General features: G+C 44.5%; 1 protein-coding gene and 1 long non-coding RNA gene across 2 annotated transcripts; both read right to left on the bottom strand.

Annotated features, from left to right (window-relative positions):
- Window positions 1-5974: 5974 nt before the first annotated feature.
- On the bottom strand, window positions 5975-6244 carry LOC136544096 (mini zinc finger protein 2-like). Its single transcript, XM_066536364.1, has one exon. It carries the CDS (start codon window positions 6242-6244, stop codon window positions 5975-5977), a length of 270 nt encoding a protein of 89 aa, XP_066392461.1.
- Window positions 6245-6302: 58 nt separating this feature from the next.
- On the bottom strand, window positions 6303-8557 carry LOC136546223 (uncharacterized). Its single transcript, XR_010781309.1, has 3 exons — window positions 8438-8557; window positions 7118-7265; window positions 6303-6800 (listed from the first exon to the last, which is right to left on the bottom strand). It is a non-coding gene; the product is annotated as an uncharacterized lncRNA (long non-coding RNA).
- Between the last annotated feature and the right edge of the window lie 4540 nt (window positions 8558-13097).

Below are 13097 nucleotides of genomic sequence, written 5' to 3'. Positions count from 1 at the left end.
ACAAAGCTTACCAAAGTTAGAACTAGAAGACTTTAGCAATCTCCTCTACACTCCTATTATCTAGCCTTGATTGTGAAGTTGGGTTAAGTTAGATTTGGTTATTCTCTCACATGTTTCCTCGAGTTTGATATAAAACTAGGTACTCTCGGTGAAGTGCTACATCGGTATAATATCTGTGCACTTGTAGATTATTCTATGTGCATTAATTAATACCAACAGTCTGCTACCCCTTCGTTGACTCCGACTGCACCACTTTCACGACCAGGATGACAAGAGGGTTGTGCCGATGATGCAGCGTAGCCTCGAATAGAAAGAGGTACCCAAATTCCTATTATGATGCATGCTGTACTCTAGTGGTTGAACCTAGGACATGTAGATATATAGTGATGGGGTTACATGTTTCTTAGTTGAGATGTAGTTCACATGTGTTTTATTCGAGTATAATAGCTTTCGTATAAGGTGTAGTTCACATGTGCTTTATTCAAGTAATGGCTTCCATATAAGCTATAGTTTAGGTGCCTAATTTGCACGCTCCTGCTCTGTTTTATTCACATTCGGTACAAAGTTAACTCAATAAATGCCTTTGTGATATACATGTTGGCATCCAGAATATCTCCTTGAAGCAGGGGAGCGTGTTCAGGGATATGGTGATATAGATACAGATTTCAAAGAGTGAGTAGCCCTTGCAATTGAGGTGCTTGTTCTATCTTGTCATGTTGGGATGGGAGGGGGCTTAGTTTAGGTAGCAGTGCAATTTAAATCTTTGTTGTGTGGATAGCAATGCAATTTTTACATGCTTGCCGCTTAAGTTTGTTCTCCAATTTTAGGCTATGGGTTGAACAAGCCATAGAGAAGTCCCTACTAGCAGGGCAAAAGGTAGCACTGATATGGGTCCTGGGAGGTGATAATCCAAGAGAGTGAAGCCAACTAGTCCAGCAGAGTTGCAACATCTTGTAGTTCCAACTAGGTCTAAAAGTCAGCACACACAAGGCAAACAAAGCCCTGTGAGGGACTGGTCATGTAAAGATGACCTTAGCCATGCCGAAGAGGAGACTCCACCTCTCCACTAGCAAAATGACCAAACTTGCAAAGGTTAGTACTACCTTAGACATGTCTATAAATCAAGTCACACTATTTGATATCCATGTTACTTTTTTAACAATCTAAATGTATGAAAACTATGTTGTACCATTGTAGAGAAGAGCGAGGAAGTTGAGGCAAGCAACTAAGGGGGTTGGGCTTCACAAAACCACCCAGTCAATGGGAACAAAGATGCCCATCTTGGTTGTTAAGGGGAACAGAAGGCAACATGATCCATTGCAAGCTGCCAAGTTTGCCTCAAAGGCAGGTGTAGTAGTCAGGTCTCAAGTACCAATTTTCCCACACCGGAAACATTACAAGCAACGGATCAAACATCTCAATGGATTTGTGGCCAAGCTATCTGTAAGTATGTATATCCTCTATTGACATTCAACTCTACCTTGAGCAACTTAGTAATGGATTTAATTTGCATTCACACTTCTGCAGTTGAGGCTGGCCATTGATGACAATGATAAAGCAACAAAAGAAGCATGCACAAGTATATTCTAGTCTGTTGTACCACAGACACGGTATAGGTTCAAGCGATCTTACTTCAATGACGTCCCTGCTGATGAAATCAAAAATACCTCTCCTATGTCTTGCATGAATGACGTACAGTGGTGTGCACTTGTCCACATGTGGTTAAGTTCTAAGAACAAGGTGTGTGTGAACTCATTTATTTCTTGTCTAGTCTTTATGTGGTCTACTTATGCTGCAGTCTAGCACAATTATGGTTATAGGTAGTCTCGGAGCAGAACAAGTAAAATCGTGCAAAAGTCAAGTGCCACCAGGTTAAAGGATCTCACTCTTATATTGTCCACCTGCAAGCATATGTAAGTGATGGTTGTGTTACTCTTTTTATATCAAATACACAATGCCTTTTGTATCAACAGAAAGGCATGTGCAATTTTAATAGAAGGACAAAAATAGGACGGACGCAGGACATGATCAAGAAGTGCTCGTTGAAGAACATGATTGACCTCATGAAGATGTTGATGCAGTGGGAATCTTCAACAACTTTCATACCAGTAGCAACATAGGACTGAGCGATGCTGCAAGAGAAGTAGTGGTAAGTACCTTCATTTGTTTTCCTTGAAATCTGTTGAAGCCATTGGCATAAAAAAAGAAAAAGTAGGAGCCTAAAGTAGCACCATCATTTTGAAGTTGTAATATTACAATAGTTAATATGTTACCTATGTAGTGTGCTTATGAATCTCTATCGGCAGTAGGCTGAGGAAGACCTATGTATTACTTGTACTGAAATAATCTCTTGGTTCTGCAATATAAGTCCTCTTCCTAATGTTTACTCCTTAGTTTTCGTAGGAAGCTATGGAAACTATACGAGCATAACATTTTGCTGATGTTGTTTTCAAGGTCCTCTCCTTGGCCAGCTGCAACACCTTTTCTTTGAAGAATGTTGGTATCAGGACAAGCTGCTCTAGACTCTGGGAATGGCTTGCTGCTCATCAGGAAAGTTCAGCTGTCCTTGCCGAACAAGTGGATCAACTGAAGAGGAAGGAAGAAAACACTGATAGGTAGTTCGAGAAGTTCAAGAAACAACAATAGGAAGAGTACAATAAGCTCCATGAGCATATCAAGCTCTTAAGCGCTGGTAACTCTCAGTCTTGTTGATGCAGTGAACATGTGGTTTGTTTGTTGTTTTGATGTGAAATTTTGACGGCTTGATATGTGAACTGTGTTAGTGGTTTGCACTAAGCTGAACTGTTGTTATTTGATTCAGGTTCAATATAATTATGCATGTAGTCATTTTGTGCTGCAGTGTAGACCTGAAATTATTTTCTCTGATGTAATAATTGATGTGCACGTGGTAAATTCGGCACAGGCACGTTAAATAAGAATCTGACATGTGGACGAACCAATGAATGACACGTGTAACAGCCACGACAGGGTACGTGGGCCAACACAAACAAAATACGTGGTACAAATCCATTCTACCACGTGGTCAAATTAGAAAAAGACACGTGGATAGCTCAGGGCGTGACATGTGGCCCAATAAAATACTAATATGTGGACGTACAACATCGAGACACGTGGTCGAGTTAAAGAAAGACACGCGGGGTATTATGGTCACGTCACGTGGACCAATAAAAATACGACACTTGATCCAATGAAGAAGTGACACATGACCCAACCACAACACGACACGTGTGTCAATAAAAAACTGACATGTGTAACAATAGGGTCCCGACACGTGGTCCAGTAAGAACCTCAAACTTGCAAGAACTAGAGATGTCCACGTTGTGCAATAAGAAGATGGCACGTACCCAAACTATCTCCAATGCAACCGACTATAGCATGTACACGTGGAAAGCATCTCTAACGGAAGCACTCGCCAGCATGGCTGCTCCCTTCCACGCATGCCAAAGCAGTTCTATGATGATCAGTTTTCATCATAGATCTATCCAATTCTATGATAAATTTGTAGAATCATCATAGAATTGCAAGAATGACACGACTTCTATAACGAACCGTTTTTCGTCATAAATTCGTCATAAAACTGAAATTATGACGAATTTAACTTTTTTTTAGTGACGAAAACTGATTATTATAGAAGTGGATATTTCTAGTATATTCCTAGTAGTGAATCTTCCTAGTGAGGCCATTGAAGCCACGGTCTCCTTTTCCCTCCCAATAACGATGTAGCACGAGCCGAGGAGAAGGCATTGGCAGTACCTTAGTTGACCTTGTCCTGTCCCTCGTTGATGCATCCAAAGATCTCGAGCACGGGCCGAGGAGGAGAGGTGGTGGCGAATCTCATGCATGGGGCGAAGGTGCTAGCTTGTGAAAGCTGAGGAGTGTTGTCATACTACCGAGACGAGACTGTAGCGCTTGGATCTGACACTAGCTGTCGCCATGACAAAGCGTGGTAAGCGATTGGGTCTACACAAGGGAGGCATATGGGAGTCAAGGAAGTTCGTGCTCTCTTAGGATTGTAAAATCTTAGATTCCACTAATAGAATCGTAGAATCAATCTAATAAACTAAGATTGTAAAGTCATAAAATCACCCATAGAATTGCGATTTTAATAACTATTCCAGCAACTCTGAGCTCCTCTTTGATCCAATCAAGATGCAAGAAGCAACTCTTGATCGTGGACACCTAGGGGAGAGTCTTATTTTGCAGTTTCCAAAAGTACAATATCATCTAAAGAAGATTTAGGTTGGTGAATGAAACAACGCCTCCAATGTATGGTTTCACTTTGAAGGAGCAGCCCTCGTGGCCATCGTAGGAGCGGCCCTCGTGGCATCCAGCTCGAGCTAGCACGCGCCGTCCAGGCGGCCCTCGTGGCGCTCATCGTGACCATCGTACGAGCGGGCACGGCCGGGCGGCCGGGAAGAGCGGCGAGAGGGCGTCGCTGCCGTCCGGGAGAAAAAAGAAGGCGCCCGCGCGGCTCAGTTCCGCGTGTCGGTGTCTTTTTTTTTTCCTGAGTGCTAAAAGATTGAGAGTTGACGTTGGAAGTTGTTGGAGATGGATGTTTTCTAATCTTGCTAAAAATCCTAGATTAGAAGACTGTTTTGGATACTCTTGGAGATGTTCTAATAACATTTAATTGCTCTATTCTGTTGTGGATCTATTAGGCCATAATGGGGTTTTATTTCGGTTTTAAAAACATAGGTTGGAACTATATGCTCATGGTGGGGTTTCACTCCGTTTCTAAGGTATAGATAAATGTGTATAGGTTTCATATATAAATTCTCTATCTTCACAAATTTCTTGTCATGTTTATCTATATCTATATCTATATATCTTATATTCCTAAACTCCACTAGCGATTTCTCTCAACATGCAAGCTGTCCACGTTAGCAATGTTCCCATACAATTAAAACCCACTGAACATAAGCAATTGTGAAGTCCATATCAGCAAGACATAAGCATTTCATTGTCCATGTCAACATTCCACGTAATCCACTACCATTAATTTATAATAATTTATTTATTCATATAAGTAATTATATATATTATAATTTCATTCTAACCCATCGGCAATTTTCGAAGCAACGCGTCTTCTAGTTTAACGAGTGGAACTCTTACAAAATATGAATTGAAAATGGCCGTATTTATGCTGCTGTTCAGCCCAGCCCAGCGGGGAGAATGAAAACTCATCTAACTTTTCCTTTCACATAAATGTCAAAATAACAGTCGTGTCGACTAGGTTGCAAAGGGACCTGAATCTCCACCCATTGGCACCAAAGAAGTGATTTACAGTTCGTATCAACCTCATCTACCTGTACTTGTAGCTTCAGTTGCAGTATGACGCTAGCACAATGCCCGTTTGAAACACAGAAATTTATCATTTTATCTATTTTGCAAAGAACAGACCAATATACAGGCACCTAGGAAAATGCCTAGTTGATGCAGCAGAACATTATGCGCCCTTGACTTTGATCGTATTCTCACGACAAAAAAATTTCACTGTTTTAGATAAACAAACTGGCAAGCCAAACAAAGTGACAAAACTACGTTTATTCACACACAGTACCCGGGCAGCAAAAAAACTATTCTCACTGTGAAGTGTGGAATGCCACAGGGAATAAACACCACAAGTGTCAAGGACAAGAAGCCAGAGAAGTCTAAATCAACTGCTGATCTGGATTAATTCCAACCACAGGAAAATTCAGATGGAAAGAATAAATAGGTAATTTGAACTCGCATGTACTTTACTCAAGTTAAAATACAAGGGTGTAGCAAACAAAGAAACTGTAGATAAGAAATTATCAGGGTGTACACGCTACAAACAATCACGAGGGTCCTATACATCCACCGGCTAGCTTGTCACCGGAGACATAGAAGAAAGAGACCAATTGTTGAGCATTTGCCATTGCAGGAGCACAAATCCAAGCTCGGAGCGCCTTGCACCTCCCCTCTCTGCTCTCTACTCGGTCGACGACGTGTCAGATCCGTAATCCCATGCAACCTCATAGACCTGAACCCTGCGGTGGAAGCTGCGGTGGCAACCGCAGGCCGCGCACTTGAGAGCACCACTGGTGCTCTCCTCCCCTTCAGCGATGAACTCCCGGCACCCGTCGATGGCGTAGCCTCCAGTGCTCGCCGCATGGTTCCGACGGCACTCCCCGTAGCGCACGCTGCAGCACGTGAACCGCACAATCGGCTCACACCTTCGCATGATCAACAGCCTCTTCATCGTCAGCTTCCTCCCTCTTTCCAGCCAGGCTTTGCTTTCAGGACAAGATGACCCCCTCTGCATCACACGATATTTATAGCCATCTTTCCTCCAGTCCCGCCCCTCTACCTAAAGCAATGTTACTCATGGACCTGGTGGTGTGGCTAGGCACGCAAAAAGTTTCACATGACCATTCACTCATCCCTGTGGAGCAGTAGAAGACTGAATTGGGCTGGCGGAATTGATGGTCCAGCAAATTCCACCACACAATCGCAGAGCTGAATAATTCTTGGGCCATTAAGACAACCTTAGATTGGAGTCCCTTTTTGCCCTACCTCATTCAGTGGCCTTTTCCCCTTCTATCTGTATTTTTTTCCCTTTCTCCCTTTCATACCATTAAAGTGACCAGTGAAGGATACTTGAATCCTACGAATCCCAAAAGAGTAGGTCCCTTGATAGAAAGTATGTCATCGGCATTGCATGCCAGCTTAGAAATCTAAGAAGCCAGGGTGCTTGCCTTTGCTCAATTCTTCAGCAGTTCACAGCCATGCAGCTAGCCTAATCCTGGTCTCCCTTCCTGTGCAATAGATTTCCTTTACTGTTTCAGCATGTGCGATGTACGTGGACACAAATTTATATATCGATGTCGACTACTAAACGACAATTCACATGAGGATGACAACAGGAAGGTAGATCAATTACACGCTTGAAAAAAAAGGAGTCAATCAATCTATCCATGCAAAAAGAGAAAGCATATCATTATGAAAGACAACTTTTAAAATATATTTTTTATCCATAAAGGTAAGTGAATCAGTAGCATTATCAAAGGCAATCAAAGAAGGCTAAAATAAAATTAAACAACCTACGTGGTTCAGGAGTCAGGACCAAACATACCAGAAACATTAAGGCCTCGAGAAGGCCAGCACAAAATGCTATGACCTGTGGTTGGTCCTAACTTGAATGGGTACAAGGCCACCATGCATTAAGATTTCTTAGGTACTAGGTCACACATCTAGACTTTAAATGCAGAGCTGTCCATCATCTGGCAAATAGAAATAGACAACATAATTATTCAAATTTAATGATACGAAATATAATGGAAAGTACCTTGCATATTGCAAGATGTGAAGTGTTGAAAATGCAAAACATATGCAGAAAGACCTAGCCACCTAGGTAACCCGTAATCAATAGTAAAGTAGACACCTGACAAAACACAGAACCCTGGGCTGATTAGCATAGTACACGACTCACATGATCAATCTGAGATTATCAGTGAGCTGTACCACTGTGCTCATAGATCAAGATCCCCATTCAACTTCACATATCCTTTCTTTCAGATCAGCCTTTGACCAAAGTGAAGAAAATATTTAGCGTGATTTGGTCAATTATATGGCCCCTAGTGATAAAAGGAGCAGGGGGGAATAAAAGTTCATGATAAAAGAAAACAGCGACATGCACCGGGGAACTATTTAATGATATCAATGGGTTAGCGAACTTTTTATATTCATTTTGATAAGAAAGGTAAACAACAAGCCTACAAATTCCTAGCTAGTGAATTTACTGCAGAGTTCAATTCAGCTTCAGGTGGAGAAGTTAGAAGGACTTAATGCAGATACACGGAACAATGCAACTAAGCATCAGTGGCAGGGAAATATGCATAAAAGCTCAACAAGATGGTTGCGGCACCAAGAATCCTTGCAAACAATGTTTAAGCATTTTCACAGCTGAGGACCTAAACACTCATTACACAGCTGATCGACTGTACTGAACTACTTACGAAGAAGTTTTATGACCTCGCAAATTGAATAGGCGCTTCATTAAACAATTCAGTCCTGTCAAACCAACGAATCAGGCGCTCCTCTGTCTAATCGAATGGACTTACTGGATAAAGTGCAGTCAAGACCCCAATATATAGCACATAATGTAGCAATACAACAATTTTCAGACATGACGTAAGGTTGTGCATCATCCACGAAAGTAGAGCATAAGCGATTAAGGCCTATACCTCGCTAGAGACTGATATAAGCTGCAACCTGAAAGGTTCCTAGGTTCAATACTGAGGCTAATAAAATATATTTTATAGGAAAATAAGATTGCAAATCGCAAGTTCGCAACAGCTAAACGATAGAACAAAATCCAGGATTCAAATACGTATGCCCATCAAAATCTCTAGCATACTAGGGTTATGGAGCCTTGCGAGGAGTAATATAGTACCGCTGCGAGGAGAGAACCGAAGCAGAAAGATTTCCAGCGGGCTCAACCAACGCCGTCGGAGTCGCTGGGGTTGGGGTCTTGGAGAGGCGGCAAGGGGGTCGTGAGCTTTCTAGGGTTTTGGTTGATTGATCCAGTACGGCTTCGGCCTTTGGGTTGGCCCGGAAACGGAAAGGTCGGGATGGGCCGAGCTATGCTGACTAGTTCACTGGGCTGCGAAGTCCTCCTGGAAATACACGTTCAAGAAATATGTTACTGGGCCGACAAGTGTTCATCGAACTCATCATCATAAAAAAAAAACAGTTCTCTTGCTTTTAACCGGGCATCATATGTGGATCAGTGCATCACAATTCTTTCGCTTTTAAGTTTTAACCACGCATGAACAGCATGTGAGATGGATGAATTGATCACACGTCACGGAGACGACGAACAAAGCAAAGCTTTGGCAACCCGGCCGGGCAAGCACATGCACCGCATGCCTGATGCCTGCGTTGTTCATCACCACACCACGTACTTGTTGATTTTATTCAGGTTCGTACTGCTCGTAATGGGCTTTGACGATCACTTCGTTTCCTGACAAGATAGGATGGGTACGTACGCGCGGCGCGTCGATGTCTTTTCAGGAATGGCCGACTCTCATCAGCTCCGATCCCTGCCGGTTGCCGACCATGCTCGTTACTAACTGCGGCGCTGCGATCCACATTTATGTTTGTTTCAAGGGCACACCATCAACAACCGATCGTCCTCAACCTCCATGCAATGGTGATATGGAGCTAACTGGCTATACTGCACTGCTAGCCTGCAAATGCATAGGCCGGGGACGCTCACTGTTTAGCGCTCGTAAATCTGAATTGAAGCCGACCTCTGCTACAGCCTACAGCGCGCAAGAACGACTGGCGTCTGTTTCATGCTTGCATATGCGCTTCAATCTCCTCTGATTGGGATCAGGCCGGCCGCTATCTGCAGGGTGCAGCCACTACTACAGGAATTAATTTGCGCAGCGTAGCTAAAATGGGCTTCGTGGCGGGCACCTCTTTTGCCCGCCACGGTTAACCGGTGGCCGGCCACCAAGGCGCCCGCTGCGGGAAAATGGTTTACCGCGGCGGACCACCTTACTTGCTCGCCGCAGGAAATTGTTATTTACCGCGACGGGCGGTATGAATCGTCCGTCGTGGTTAATACGATTTATCGTGGCAGGCTCTTTAAACTGACCGCTGGGCGCTTTATCTTGCCCGCCGCGGTAAAGCATGTACAAATACACAGCACCACCCCTTCGTCTTCTCCATGGGTCTTCCTCTCTCAAACTCATGGGGGGAGGCTTTGCCCTAAAATTTGAGAAAACTTTTGATTTGAGTTGAAGGGCTTGGATTTGAGAGAGGAGGACATCATAAGAGGTTCATAAAGGCTCTCCCTCTCTCCTTCCATCCTATCTCTCTATTTTCATCACCTAGAGTTCTCTCTAGATCTAGATCAATTTTAATGGAAAAAATGATGTCATGTATTTCTTTAACTTTAGATTCATCATAGATGCATGCTTCATCTTTCACATCGTCATTTCCTCTCTTTTTTATGATTTTGGACGTAAAAATTATCAATTTCTCCTAATTCTTCTTTATTTAATGTTGATTGTGACGGATAATGTTCGCAGGTATGATGGATAGGTCGGAATGGATGTACCGGATCGATAGAGTGAATGATCCGCGGTACCTCTTTGAATTAAGGAAGTTTATTGCTGCTGGTAAAGCTCACCGTGAGAGACTGAAGCGGATGACAACCATATGTCCATGTTCTTGTTGCAAGAACCTGAAAGCCCACCGAGACAGCGAGGTGCAAACTCATTTGATCATGTATGGTTTCGTCGAGGGCTACACAGTCTGGACATTTCACGGCGAAAGAGTTGGTGCGAGTGGCGGTGCATCTGGAGTGAGCTCTTCGACGCCGACAACAACAGCACCACCAGTGAATAAAGATCCTTTAGGAGCACCCGACTCCTCATCATCTTCAGCAGCAGTTGCGCCAGCCGACAGTGACAACAGTTGTCATGATTACATCATGGTGGATGATCTAATGCAAGACATGGCCGACGAAGCCGGCGACGGTGGGGATGGTCAGGATACTGTGAGCCAACCCGAGGATGTGCAGCTTGTTGAAGATCTAGTCAAACACTTCGATGAAGACGACGTTGTGTTGGGTTGCCCAAAGTGGTTGGAGAATTTCAGAGAGTTGAAGCAGGCCGCAGTTGATCCTCTCTATAAGGACGGCGGCGATTGTCCGAAGGAGTGCACGACGCTCCGTTTTAACCTCCATATGTTGATGTTGAAGGCTCGTCATGGTTGGTCTGACACTAGCTTCAATGAGTTGTTAAGCTACCTTGCCACCACGTACCCAACGGCTAATAAGGTGCCCACCAATACTTATCGGGCCAAGAAGCTGATCCGGCCAGTGGCGATGAAGCTTAGAAAGTTTGATGCATGCCCTAACCACTGCATCCTGTATCGGGGCAATGAGTATGAGAATTTGACGAGTTGTCCGCACTGTGGCTTTAGTTGGTACAAGAAAAATACTGGTTGTCGCATGGATGCAGAAGACGAGGGAGGCTTGCGGGGTGGTTAGAAGAAGAACAAGAAGGGGGCAAAGAAGAGCAGTGCGGCCAAACAGATCTTGGCTTAGTAGGACGATGAAGAAGAGGGTTACACGCATAGGAAAAGTCCAGCACTGTTGGTGTGGTACCTGCCCATGACCGATCGCCTGCGTGCAATATTCGGGAACCCGGACGATGCCAAGCTCATGTCCTGGCATGCATCAGCTGACCGCCTGAAAGACGATGGCAAGCTACGGCACCCATCCGATGGCAAGCAGTGGAAGGATTTCGATGAGGCCTACCTGGAGTTTGGCAAGGAGCCCAGGCATGTTAGTTCGTGTTGAGTACCGATGGGATGAACCCGTTTGGTGAGCTTAGCAGCTCGCACAACAATTGGCCCGTTGTGCTCACCATGTACAACCTACCTCCCCATCTATGTCAGAAGCATAGGTACCTTATGCTGACCATGCTTATCTCCGGACCGAAGCAGCCCGGCAATGATATAGATGTGTTCCTGGAGCCGTTCATGGAGGAAATGAAGATACTATTTGATGTTGGGGTCCAGATGGTGGATGCATCCCGCAAGGAGAAGTTCACACTAAAAGCAATCATCTTTGTCACCATCACCGATTACCCCGGTCTCTTCTCACTGTCGGGGTAGATCAAAGGGAAGACCGGCTGCATAATTTGCATCGACGGGACCTGCTACACTTACCTTAAGGGATCCAATAAGATGGTGTACATGAGGCACAAACGGTTCCTCACCAAAAATCACAGATATAGAAGAAGTATTATGAACAAATACTTTGACAATCAGGACGAGCCACAGTGTGATCAACCGACGTAGACTAGTTGGGGGACAAAGGTGTATGAGATGGTCAAGGACATGGATCAGGTGGAGTTTGGAAAGAAGAAGAAGCCGCCTGATGAGGGGGCCTAAGCAGACAAGGAAGCGAAAGCGGGACCAAATGAAGGAAGTCCCCACTGCTGTTCCTTTCAAGAAGAAGTCAATTTTCTTCAAGTACCTATCGTATTGGAAAACACTGAATACACCCCATGCCATCGACTGCATGCACCTAGAGAAAAATGTCTTCGAAAGCACGATCAGTGTCCTGCTGGATATCAAGGGCAAGACAAAGGATGGTATCAAGTCACGAACAGATCTTGTCAATCTGGGCATCAGGCCAGACCTTCACCCGGGACCGCCTCAGAACGGTAAAGTCGATATCCTGGGTGCGGCCTACAACCTAACGCAAGACGAGAGGATGGCTTTTCTTAAGTTTCTTAGGGGTATCAAGGTGCTGATTGGTTTCTCTTCCAACATCAAGAGCCTGGTCTCTATGAAAGACCTCATAATGACTGGCTACAACTCACACGACTGCCATGTCATGCTGACGGTGTTCCTACCAATTGCGATTAGGGCTATCTGTCCAGAGTATGTGAAGATGGTCATCACACGGATGTCATACTTCTTTAACCACATCACCCAGAAGGTCATTGATAAGGCTAAGCTGCCTGCCCTGAAGGAGTTCATCACAGAGACCCTTTGCCAACTCGAGATGTGCTTTCCACCATCTTACTTTGATATTATGACACACCTAATGATGCATATGGTCGATCAGATCCATCAACTGGGCCCCATGTACCTACACCAGATGTGGACGTACGAGCGGTTCATGTCCACCCTCAACAGATACGTCCATAACCACGCTTACCCGAAGGGCTCTATGATCGAGGCATACACAACAGAGGAGGCCGTGAACTGGTGTATGAGGTACATAAAAGATGGGAGGGTGATTGGGCTACTTGTCCATCACCACGAAGGCAAAACCTCAGGGATGGGGTGCACAGGCCGAAAAGTACACACCGATGTGGCAAACCAAACGGTGCAAGAAGCTCATTACAGCATCCTTCATCAGTTAGTGAGCATGGAGAAATACATTGAAAAGCACCTAGAAGAGATCCGCGCCGCTAATGACGGACAGCGCACGGAGGCATGGGTCCAGAACCATCACAAGAGCAATTTCATAGAGTAGCTCAAAGAGCAACACATACCCCTTGAAGGATGCCCTGATGAAGATA

The sequence above is a fragment of the Miscanthus floridulus genome, chromosome 3, assembly GCF_019320115.1.
Source record: "Miscanthus floridulus cultivar M001 chromosome 3, ASM1932011v1, whole genome shotgun sequence".
NCBI classification, from domain to species: Eukaryota; Viridiplantae; Streptophyta; class Magnoliopsida; order Poales; family Poaceae; genus Miscanthus; species Miscanthus floridulus.
The sequence above is the reverse complement of the archived record's forward strand: the minus strand, read 5'-3'. Positions and strand labels throughout refer to the sequence as shown.

What these genes read in the sequence shown, in the direction of transcription:
- LOC136544096 (XM_066536364.1), bottom strand. Translation starts at nt 6,244, where the DNA reads ATGAAGAGGCTGTTGATCATGCGAAGGTGTGAGCCGATTGTGCGGTTC.